Source organism: Dromaius novaehollandiae, chromosome 1 (genome assembly GCF_036370855.1).
Source record: "Dromaius novaehollandiae isolate bDroNov1 chromosome 1, bDroNov1.hap1, whole genome shotgun sequence".
Lineage (NCBI taxonomy): Eukaryota > Metazoa > Chordata > Aves > Casuariiformes > Dromaiidae > Dromaius > Dromaius novaehollandiae.
The window spans coordinates 145,071,359-145,083,590 of NC_088098.1; the positions used below are offsets into that span (position 1 = coordinate 145,071,359).

Below are 12,232 nucleotides of genomic sequence, written 5' to 3' on the forward strand. Positions count from 1 at the left end.
ATTGCTAAACAAGACACAAAAAAGCAGGCTTAATAACGGTACTTTTGAGAGGATAACCTTCCATCGATGCAGGCCTTGATAACAAAGGCAATAAATAGTTATCTTGTTAGAAGCAGACAAGAGCAATATTTGTACCTTTCCTCTCCCCTCCCCATCAAAAAATTAATGATATAATAAACTGATTAGGAGTAGCATAAATATTAGAAATGGGGGGGGGGGTCAGTAAACCCAGCCACTTTGGTAGTATAATTTAAAGGATTTCCTATTCCCCATCTTTTCCAGATTTAGGTTAGCTATTTTGCTTAAGCATTAGCTTAAGACTCGTCTAAATAGCATGCAAAAATTAAAATGGTCAAATATTGAACTTGTCCACCTCAACAAAACACTTTCATGGGTTGTTTTTTGCTTTTTTTCTTAAAATGATTGCAGAAAAATGTCATACAGACTTTTCAGTCTCACTTCTGAGAAATATGGCACATTAACTTGACTAGAAATCCTGGCATCTATCTTTTCCCATATGTGATACATACAACTTTATCCATTCATAGAAAACTCAGACTGTCATTTTGGCAAGGAGCTGCAATGCACCAGTCTGAGCATAAAGGACTTAAGTTATGGTTCTTGCAGAATCGGTTATAAACAGAATAAGCACGGCTATTTTTTTAATCTATAATATTTACAGTATTGCACTTTACTGCACTTAATTGCATTTCACTAAAATTAATGCTGCATCAGTATTATGCCTTAAAATCATAGGTCCATCTTTGTTGTATAAGTCATTCTTTCTACATCTGGTAAAACAGCAAGATTTCAATTCAAAGATCCAGACATTTGGAAAAAAAATTAGAAAATTGGCCTGTTTCTATGGCATAATGCATCTCATCAAGTTCAGGTGATTCTGGCAAAACAGGTGCATTTCTTATTGTTCCCATCTTTCAAATTATCACTAATGATTAATAAATTCTAGTCTCTCTTTTTTTTTCCTTTCAAAGGACATAGCCACTTGAGACACACATTTTTTGTTATTGCTGCTTTTTTTTTAGGAAAGAAAAAAAACTGCCTTGCCTCAGATCTGAAATTCCACATTTAAATTCAAACCAGTTCTGCAGCAGCAGCTCCTCAGTGATGGAAGAGATTCATGGCAGTGAAATAATACTGTTGGCAACAAAGAAATGTCATCTTTAATGGAGACCAGCCCCAAGGATTTATTATTTATTATTATTATGTTTTGTTTAGTTTTGTTCTAATATATTTTTGATCTTCAGAATGTGTTTAGTTAGACACATGCACAAGGTAGCAAAATTGACAGCAGCAGATGATGTTATGCTGGAGTGATCACTTTTGCCAGGGTCAAAATCCAAAGTGTCCCAATGTTCACAGATTAACATAATTTAGAGATTGTTTCCTTTTTTTTTTTTTTCCTCCTCCTCCTCCTCCCACCTACTTTTTCCTCCAAGAAGTCTTTGATTTATGGGGCGTGTGTTTGCTGCGCGCGTGTGTGTCTGAACTGGGACTCGGGGTGACTTCGCCCTAGCGCGGGGTGCGGTCCGAGAGTTTTGCACGTGCCACAATGCCAACGGCCGCCAACCACCTCGGTCTTCGCCCCGGCCGCGAAGTCTCTGCGCGCGAGAGGGCGGGGCGGCGCGAGAAGGGCCGCGGGAGAGGGCCTGGAAGTACTCGCAGACCTTAAGAAAGAAGAAAAAGAAGGGGGGGGGAGAGGGGAGAACACACACACACGAGAAAGGAAACCAGCCGGCACGGCACGGAGCCCCCGCTGCTCTCCCTGCGGCCGGGGTGCCGGAGCCGCGGCGTCGAGGCGGTGCGGAGAGACGGGGGAGAGGAGGGCGCGCGACAGTCCGCGGGGTCTCACGCACACGCCCCACGCGCGGCGCGGGCACGCGGGCGGGGGGCGGCCGAAGCGTGTCAGAGCCCCAGGGCCTCAGCGTGCTTCCTGGCCTTGAGCCGCAGGTCGGCGATGCTGGAGTTCTTGCTGTTGCTCTTGGCGGCGGCGGCCACCACGGCGGCGGCGGAGGCGGACTCCGCCAGGGAGGCGATGGGCAGCCCGAAGGGCGGCGGCGGGAACATCAGGTAGGGCGCGTGGGCCGCCAGGTGCGGGTGCAGGTGCGGGTGCGCGTGGGCTACGCCCTCCAGCTGCAGCTGCGCCTGGACCTGCGCGGCGGGCGGCAGAGACACGGCGTCAGGGCGGCCCGCCTGCCCCGCCGCTCGCCCCACGGCTGGGGGAGCCCAGGGCGGCGCCTCCCCCCGCCCTTCCCCGGCCGCGAGGCGAGCGTGCGGCTGAAAGGGAAGCTTGTTAGCGCAAGCCCCCCGCGCTCAGCGGGCGCTGACTGGCGGGGGCGCAGTAAATCTCCGCTCCGCACTTAAACAAGAGACAGAAAGACATACTTAATCCTTCTCATATTAAAAAAAAAAAAATATCGCTGCCTAACGCGCGGGCGCCAACAAGTGCTAAATAGGTTTTTTTTTTTTTTCCAGGGATGTTTATTTATACCTTGCTAAAAACTCTTTGGCCACGGGACCCTTATATACCAGGTTGATGTTTGCTTTGGAGCTTTCTCGATCTATACAAACACCTTGGGTTGGCTGAGAGATTTCAGCTCCAGGTAGGTTTGGGGAGGGGAGGGGAGAGTTTATTTATGTATTTCATTATTTTGGTCCAAATATGTCTTAAAAATCAATACAATTAATCTGTCAGCTCCATGTGTCTCTGAGAAGGAAAGTGTGGCAGAGGGTCACTTCGGGCTGGGAAAATCGATTCCCCGATTAATTGACCAAAAAAAGGGGAAGTGACAAGTGGGAGGTTGGATGGGAGCGGGCCTGAATTTCTCCGCCCTTGTCCCCGCTTCCCACCAGCGGCTCTCCACGGAGGGACTGCGTCCTGCTGAGGCTCTTGAGCCTCGGGGAGCACCCGCGCCCTCCGGGGGCAGGGGAGGGCGTGTGGTCGGTCTTTGTCTCATTCGTGGCTAGCCGATTCCCCTGCAGAGCATTGCCCCGCTCCGGCTTCTCCGAGGAGAAACGTCTCCAGCCCCTCGACGGTCATTTCTACGGGGAAAAGCCAGGCCTCGAAGGGCCGCTCAAGAAGGAGCGGGGAAATACAGGGCAAAAACAGCTTTTTTTTTTTTCTTTCCTCCTCATCGTTTCCCCGACCACGTGGGACGCTCTCCTGCTCCTGCCGCAGTGGCCTGCGGCGCCCGGACGTAGCCCTGCTCGGCGCCGGCGGAGGGAGGCGAAAGCGCGCCCGTCCCGCGGCTCCTCCCGCCCGCGCCCTGCGCGCCCGCCGCCCTTGCCCGGGCTCCCCCGGCGACCCGCGCCCTGCCCTCCCCGAGCCGCGAAGGCCGCTGCGCGCCGGCAGGGCCGGCCCGGCCCACCCCGCCGGTGCCACGTCTCTCGGCGGCCGCCCGCGCGGGCCCCGAGGCCGCGGGCAGCCCGTTACCCGCCGTACGGCGGCGGCGGCGGGGCCCTCCCGCCCCGGCGGCGTCTCCTGCCGGGGCCGCGGGACCCCCCGGCCGCGGCGGCGCGGTGGGCTCGGCGCCCTCCCCGGCCCGGGGGCTGCTGAGCTCCCAGCAGCCCAGCGGGGGCTCCTTCGCGAAGTTTTACAGCCTGTTTTTAATACGTGCCAACTTCTATATAAATGGCACTTGTAAATGTGTCCGACTTCCTCCCGTGCAAACGAAAGGGGGTCGGAGCTTGCTGGGGGAAAGGAAAATAACCAAAACGGAGCTAACTACCTGTTGGAAAGGCATCCTCAAGGCTCCCATATTCACATACGGGGCCACTCTGCAGGCGTCTAAATGGCTGGCAGTTCCCAGGATCACACCTGCGGGGAGAGACAAGGCGGGTGAGCGGCGAGGGCGGCCCGTGGCTCTGCGTCCGCCGCCCCCGCCCGGCCCGCACTCCTTACCCACCTTTGTGCATCTGATTTTCCTGCTTTCGGCACTTTGCTCTCCTGTTCTGGAACCAGACCTGCAGAAAGAAAACGGAAACAAAACAAAACAAAAGGAAGAAAAGTGGGGGCTGACCGGGCAGCTGCTGAGAAAGTGGGTTAGCTCGGGGGACGGGATGCAGAGGAGAGGCCAGGCCGAGAGGCTCAACACAGCTTTGCCGAGATCTCTTCCCGGGTGAAGCCGAGGGCGAGATCCCAGCCCCAGGTAGAGTGAGCCCCTCTGTGTGCTGCTGGGATGAGAGGAGGGGAGCTACTGGGGGGACTTGGTGCGGGGAGTCCCGCTTTTTGGTGTGGTTCCTCAGCGGGAACTGAACCTAGGAGATCACACGTCCCCTTGCTGCCTGGGAGACCGAGAGCCTGCCGGCTGGTCCAACCCTCCGAGGCCCCCTGTGTCTCCCAAGCTGGCAGGAGCTGGGGCACGCACTGGCTGTCCGTGTGCCACCCATCTGAAGCGAGAGACCGCTCTGGCAAACACTAAAATAAGCCCACACGCAGTCTAAGGGGGGACCCTTGCTTCCTTCCCGTTCACACCTCAAACAGCCCGGGAACAGTCAACGTGGGATCAGACTACAAGATCTTAGTCCATAAGCGGTGGGATTGTCTGCTCCTTCTCCCGAGATGAGCCTGGAGCCTGAAGAGCTCGGAGAAGATCCGAAATATAAAACTTGAACAAAGGGGCTGAATCATTCGCCCTTCCCCAAGCGTTATACCAAAGCAAAAACCGCTCCTGTTGACTTCTGAAAGCTCCGACTTTCAGACAAGAGTAACATCTTTCCAAATTGGAATTTAAAGAAGTACTTATGCCCCACCAGAGAAATGCCTGTAATCCAATAATCCTCCTCTAATTCCAGTCCTTCTAAATCAAACAAGCGCAGAACTTCCAGTTGTCACTGTATCCCCCTCTTCTTTTCGAGGGGCATTTCGGATGTTCATTACTTTTTTCCTTCTAAGGTGCTCAGTTTAGTCATTCTCCTCAAAGGCTCATCGGAGGCACGGACCAAAATGTTTTACCGACCCTTATCCTTACACAAAAACTACCGATTGTGGACAAACATTGACTTCCACCGCTGATAAAATCTTATAGCTAGGTAAACACCTTCAACCTTTGATGTTCTTGCACTTGCCAAGAGATCATACGGTTAATTAATACTAACTGCACTTCCTACATCAAATTTTCCCTTCAAGCTTTCTCCAATTGCCTTAATGATGGTCATTTACAACGGAGTAATTAGTGCAAAGAAAGGCTTCCAAAGGCATTAATTACCTTGGGTACCTCAGTGATTTTCTTAAGTAGGGATTGGCCTTCTCTGATTTGGAGCACCATCCTTCCTTCCTGCCTGGGGTGGCCGGGGGAGAGCGTGCAGCAGGCGGGCGGCTGCGGTGCGGTGCGGTGCGGTGCGGGCTGCTCGCTCGCTCGCTAGCTTGCTCGCTCGCTCGCTCTCTCGCAGCTTGCCAGGGGCGCAGCCCGCCCCGCGCTAACCCGGCACCTGCCTCTGCAGCTGCCGCCTGACTCTCTCGCCTGGTTCTCCCACCGCTTCCTGATAAACACAGCGCTACACAAGTCTGTCCTTCGTGCAGAAAATACGCAAATACTGAGAACGTGAAAAGTCTCTCTTTTTTTTCAGTGAGGGTGTTAGAGTTTGTTTATATAAGTGCGCAAAATATCATTGTGCTGTAGCAACGATAATACTTTTTTTACAGTTGTAAATCCTTGCAGGAAATCTCCGTATGTGTTTTCTTTCCCTCTCTCTCCCTTTCCCTCTCCAAAGGAGTATAAATTGTCAGGAGGAATTTAAGCAGCGTTTAAACAACTTCTCTTGCAAATCAGAACATCTTTCAAACAGAAATTATATTTAAATCTGGAAAACGAAGTGCCCTTTCCCTTTAGCTATGAAAAAATAAGGTTATGAGGAATAAAAGTGATGAATTAGCCACTGCGTTAAGCGATAATAAATCAGGCTTGGTGTGATTCACGATCAATTCCAATTAGTCATGAATATGCTAAGTAAAGCACAGTACACTGTTTTAGACAGTTATTTCTTCATTAAGGATCACTCAGTGATTTCTTTCACAAATGCTCTAATCTGATTTCCTTTTGATTTCCATTAGAGACAGTGAATAATGACATTTAATTTAGCCCTGCACCATAAACCCAAAGATATTTGTTGTAATTGAATTACTGCCTGCTCCTCACTATGGTCTCATAACTTTCAATTATAACCCTGACAGCTGGGTGATATGAGTTTCCAGTACAACACTAAAAATAAAAGGTTAATAAGGACTAGCTACCATAGGAGCTTCAATTTATTTACAGCAAATTTCTACACTAAATTGAAACTATATCCTTTAACAGCAAGGGACAAGTGGTTCAGATAGGAATTAGAAAACAATTCTGAACGTATTAAAAACATTTTTTTTCCTTTTCCCCCCTCTTTTTCTTTTTCCACTTCCACCTCTTGACAGATATCAAGTTCTCTGTTTATTCCTAATTAAAATTATCTATGCCTCGGCTTTTCACTCCTGATATTTCTTTTATTTCTGGCGTTATTTTCACTGATGCAAACCTCTTTTATTAGATGATTAAAATTTAAAAAAAGGGGCGGGGGGGGTCTCTCTCATTATCCCCACCTGAATCAATATCACTTTTTTTTTCTTTTTTTGGTGTGCTGTTTTAAGATCTGTAAGCACTTGAAGCACCAATTTTCCTGTAACTATGAACATCCTGTTAAGGTGCTGCTCAGTAATAAAGTACTTGAAAGAAAGAGTACAGAATTCAATTACAAGTAATTTATTTTTATAGAAACAGTACATCAAGGCCTTGGAAAGATATTACAGAGCCCAAGTAAGAAGATCTGGGAAGATGACATAAGAGTTGATGTCCCCTTCAGCAAAAGTTTAATCTTTTCATTAATTTATATGGTGTGGTTAGATCAATCTTCCGAGAGAATGTAGGCCAGCAGCACTCTGAACCCCTGCAATATTCCCTACAAGTCTCCCTTTCTAAGGCGTATGCCCGGCGCGATCCCTTACCCAGCTTGGTTTATACAGCAAGAGGCTGGGGCTGAGGGGAGAAAAGAGCTTTTAAAAACAAAACAAGAAAGAAAACAACCTAGCTACACTATTTATTTCGAAAAATGCCTCCAGGAGGCAGCTGTTTAAAGCTAGATAGCCGCTTACTCAGCCAGACGCGTGCTGAGCGGATCCAGGAAGAGCAGGATCCTTCCTATTTGCTCTGCGAAGTTGATCGTGTTTAAGGAGGGGAGCAACGCAAGCCCCTCTCCCTGCTGCAACTCAGGGGTGTATTTCTTGTATTTCTGCTGTATCCCAGAGCTGTGTGTACGCACGGAAACATGTATGTCTGCACAGACACACACGTACCTATGTGTGCACACACACACGCATCCATGGAGCTATATATACATATGCATGGGCACCTATCAGCTCCAGGAGGTGAAGGCGTTTTGTTCGTTTGGAGGGGTTGGGTTGGTGACTTTTTCTTCTTGGTTTTGTTTTGTTTTGGGTCTGCTAGGCCAAGCACAGAGTTATAACCTAATAAGGGGTTTCCTGAACGTTTCTCTTGCTCTGTAGGCCTGCTCAGAGAGCCACAGGTTGATCTTATTAATTCTTTCTAGTTTTTTGTGCGACATCTGTTTTGGGGATAGATTCCCTAGTTAGCTTAAGGTTTGGGGGGAGAGTTGTTCCTACCCCCCCCCCCATCAAACCGAAAATCGAATTTAAAAATAATCGATGTGGAGCCAGCACAACAGGCAGCTCTGATGGCCCCAGAAATAGAGCAATCCGGACTTATTCTCCAGGTTTAGAAGGCTAATTGGCATTTAGCTGTATTTGAAGCGGGAAGGGAGGGATGGGGAGAGACTCCACCAGATGGGGTGCCATGCATTCATACGCTTGCTGTGTGAATCAGAGGGGGAAACATTCTCCTGGCTCTGGCTAATCCCGTCCCTGAGCACCCAAACTGTCTGGCTTTATTCATGGCAATTGTTTTCTGGGTTGTTTTTTTTCATAACGTCCCCACGAAAAGGGGGATGGGGAAGAGGAGTTAAGGATTAAGGGAGCAGCTATTTACTGGCACGTTTGCAAGGAAAAATATTATAGCTTTAAAACAAACAAAAAAAGCAAATCGCTCAGTTATTAATTTGATACTCATCACCAGAAAGAAAGAAAAAAAAAGCCTTCCTAGGAAATGCAACGAGCGGGCAGATATTCTCAGAGCAGAATTATTATTTAGCAGGACAGGTACACCGGCATTGCAAACAGCTTCCCCAACACACGTGTCGTTTCTGCCTTCACCTCCCTGCTTTGAATGAAACAGGGCACTGTGCTAGGATCCGCTGGCAGTTAGGAAGTGAGGTGAGGACGTTTCCAGGAACAGAGTCTTTCTCTTACCTGAACCCTAGCTTCAGACAGTCCCAGCCTCTGGCTTAGTTCCTCCCTCATGAAGGCATCCGGATAGTGAGTCTCATCAAAAAGTCTTTCCAGCTCATTCAGCTGCTCTAATGTGAAATTGGTTCTGCTTCTCCTTTGTTTGAGCTTGGTCTGTCCATCTTCATCTTCTGACTTCACATCTTCCCTCTTCTCCTTGCACTCGTAGATCCCTGCCGGGGAGGGGGAAGGGGAAAACGACACAGAGCCTCCCCTTAGCACCTCACCGAAATTGCTCTCTCCAGCAGACGAGTGTCTCCCCCCTCCCCTCTCTTCTTCCCCAAACTCAGCACAACCTGCAGGGACAGGGGCCGGGGGGGGGCGGGCCCCACTGCAGCCCCGCGCCGGGAGAGGGCACCTCCGCCGGGGCGCGGGAGGGAGCCGTGCGCCCGGCCTGCCGGCTGCTGCATCGGACAGTCCGGACCGCTTTTGGTTTGGCTTGCAGGAGGAGAGTGGAGCTGCGCCGCCGGCTGGCACGGGAGGCCCGGGAAAGTGGCTGGCGGAGAAACCGCCGGCCTCCGGTACCCCGAGGCGGCGGGGAGAGGCGGGGGAAGGGGGTTTCTGTGTTCCTGTTTTCTTTCGAAGTAAATAGGGTTATGTAAGAAGCTCCCCACTAGTGTCATGGTGAAGCCATGGTGAAAACATTTGCCTCGTAAAAGAAACTTCCCATGGGCCTGAGACCGAGTCGCTTCTCCCCTTATCACCGCCTGCCCGCCCAGCGGTACCTGCCGGCGGGCGAGGCTCCCGGGACGCCGCGGGGCAGCGGGCGGAGCCCCCGGGGAGGGGCCTCAGGGGAGCTGCAGCGCCCTCGGCCCTCCAAGCCCCCCAGCTCGGGGGGGGGCGGGGGGGGGGCGGGCTTGCGGCCAGAGGCAGCCGCCTGTGCCGGGCACCGGGGAGAGGGGCTGGGGAAACAGCGGGGAAAAGTCGGTCGCCCTTTTTTGTCTATGCTTGTGCGGGGGGCGCGGGGGGGGTCTTTCTTTGGCTTTCTTTCTTTCTTCCCCCCACCTTTTTTTTTTTTGCCAGGCAGCCTAAAGCACCGGCCCTGTTTTAAACCCGGCTAACGAGAAGAGGAGAGCCGCTGGGGCAGGGGACGCCTCTGGAGGCTGAACCGGTTCCCCGGCATCGCCTGCCTGCCCAGGGCGCCCCTCCGGGGTGCGCGTCTAGCGCGGACACCGGCGGAGTCCCGGGACGAGCCTGCGCCTGGCTGTCTCCTTTGTCCAGCTTCACCTCCTAAGCAGTGCGAGGCTGAGGGGAAAGCCACATCTGGAGATGAAGTGGAATTAAATTCATTTTTCCATCACCAAATACATCCGTACATATATATATATATATGCATATATATATATGCAGGCATGCACATATATGTTATCCTATATAATTAGAGGCATTCCCAAATTCAAATGACTAAATGTAAATCTTCAGTTAATCGAATGTAATAAAATGTCCTAAACTGTATCTCTGCTGAAGAAAAGCGCGGCACAAGCACCCGAGCCGAAGTGTTCATTTTCACTTCTGAAATTAAAACTGTCTCTGTCCGTAATTATTCTTCTAGTTCCCTGTCTCCGACTCTGGGCTCGTGATCGACTGCGTAAAACTTTGAGATAGGTGCGGCCTCCGGAGGGGGTGTTCGCTGGCTATTTTTAATGGCATTTTTTTCGTATTTCTCCTGTAAGGGGAACCCCTATTAAAAGACGAGGGTACTAACCCAGTAAATGCCTAGGGAAAATTAGCCGCGTTCAAAAGCTCTCTGTCTCCTTTCGGAAATACGGGGCTACAGCATGTCCGTGATAGGTATAAAATATTAACTAGCATATCGGTGGGACTGAAATCACACGCTGGAATCAATTGAAATTAGACTGAGACCTGGCATGAATTTAAACTGTCACAAGCATCTCAGTTCTTTCCAACTCCTCCCTTCCATCCCCACCCCCAGCCCCTCTCCATAGATTAGATTAGCTAAACATACAAGCCAGAATTTCGATACACAGGGAAAGGGGGGAGTAGTGGAGAGATTTTTTTTCTTTCGTTCGTTTTTTTTAAGAGTTTTTTTTTTTCCTGGAGAGTGCCCTGGTTTCATTTTTAAAAACTATCTTCTGCTTGGATAATTCCTCTAAACTGAGCCCTCTCGGTTTGCAATCTCGAGAGCTGAGAAGGAAAATCAGCAAAGCTGAGTGGAACTGACTCGTGCAGAAATACGGGTAGCCGAATATGTCATTACGCCTGGTCCTTCTATTTGGGGAGGGGGTGAAAGAGAAAAGGATATTAAATAAGCGTTTGGGCTGTAAATTGAAGTGCCTTTCACCCAACGTCACATTAAATAAGATCAGACAGTAGGAAACAGCTGAAAGACTGGCTGTTGTTCCCCAAACTATTTACCGGATTTTATTTCCCGAAGCTAGCCAGTAGCTCCCCAGGCAGGTCCACCTGTCTAACTTGCCTAGAGACACTTTCTCAACTTTCTAATCCCCCCGCCCTTTTTATTCTCTTCCTTCCTGGCGAGCGTGTCCGTGCTAGAGATTTTTTTTCCCTTTTGTAATCACTGTGATTTTATTATTTTCTGCTAAGGAAAGGAATCTCGTTTTAATCTCGCTTCCCCCCCCCCGGGCGGAGGCGGTCCTCTGCTGACCCTGGCGGGAAGGGCAGGCAGGGGACCGAGGCACCAGGGGACGGGACCGGACGGTGCCTCTCCCTGCAGGGATGCTCCGTCTCGCCCAGGCCTGGGGAGCTCCGCCGCAGCTGGGCTCCTCTCCTGCTCCTCGCCAGCCACCGGCGCTGCCGCGGACAGGCTGACCGACGCAGCAAAAAACGTCCAAAAAAGAGAGCCCCTTCCACATCCAGCTTTCTCCCAGAAGAAGCAGCCGCATCCTGACGGCCCGGAAACAGGAAGAACAGGTCTTCTGAGAAATTAAAACTCCCCGGACAAGGTTTCCTCGTACAAAAACACACAGATACACAAAAATGTCTGACGTCCTGTGCTGCCCCCTTCCCCCGTGCGGGCGACTGCCTAAAGGAGCGGATCGATTGCGGATTTCGGCGGAGGCCGGCGGGGGGAGGACTGAAGTTGCTACTTATTTCTTGGGGACACGGGCGCGCACACATATCTGCCCTACGCGTGTACGTATTTTTCAGCGGTGGCGGCGATGGGAGGGAGGCCGGGGCCGCGAGGGGAGTCCGCTCGCCCCGCCGGGCAGCGGCCGCCGGTGGCCGCTCGGCCGCGGCTGCGGAGCGCCTGGCGGAGGGGAGGGGGCCGGGGCTGCCGGCGAGGGGCGCGGACGGGGGCGGCCAGCCCCGCTCTTACCTTCCGCCGTCCTGCCCGTGCTGAACTCCTTCAGTTTGTCCTTGTCGCTGTCTACGTGGTCCTTGAAAAGATGCACCGGGCAATGGTTGCTGCTCTCGGTCATGTCCTGCAGGTTAGAGTCTGAGTTTCCAAGCTCCCTAGAGCGAGCCAACCCACTCTCCAAAACTTCCCTGTACGTGATCGTCTCCTTCTTGTTGCTGCTGCCACTGCCGCTGCTGCTCTCTTTGCTTTTCTGGTCAAAAGATTTGGATACAAAAGCTGTAAGTTCTTCCATGGCTGCCCGGTGCTCTTATCCACAGAGATCCACTTGATTTCAGTAGGAGATGTGGCCGTCCTCTGCACGCTGTTTTTGCACGTAGAAGATGGGCTGTATAGGGTTAGATCACTCCTGCTGTTATTTATGCCTTTCAATTTGAGATCACACTATTTATACATGGCTACCTCAGCCCAACCCCCAGCTCTCCCTGTCTCCAGCAATTACTGACTTCTCCATAGTCGCAGGCGGACTCCTAGCAGCTATCTCCCCCACC

General features: G+C 51.2%; 1 protein-coding gene across 1 annotated transcript; it reads right to left on the minus strand.

Annotated features, from left to right (window-relative positions):
• Nucleotides 1-1,175: 1,175 nt before the first annotated feature.
• Nucleotides 1,176-12,110, minus strand: SHOX (SHOX homeobox). Its single transcript, XM_026108996.2, has 5 exons — nucleotides 11,703-12,110; nucleotides 8,369-8,577; nucleotides 3,924-3,981; nucleotides 3,747-3,835; nucleotides 1,176-2,169 (listed from the first exon to the last, which is right to left on the minus strand). The coding sequence occupies exons 1-5, from the start codon at nucleotides 11,974-11,976 to the stop codon at nucleotides 1,924-1,926; spliced, it is 876 nt and encodes a 291-aa protein (XP_025964781.1). The 5' UTR covers nucleotides 11,977-12,110; the 3' UTR covers nucleotides 1,176-1,923.
• Nucleotides 12,111-12,232: the final 122 nt, after the last annotated feature.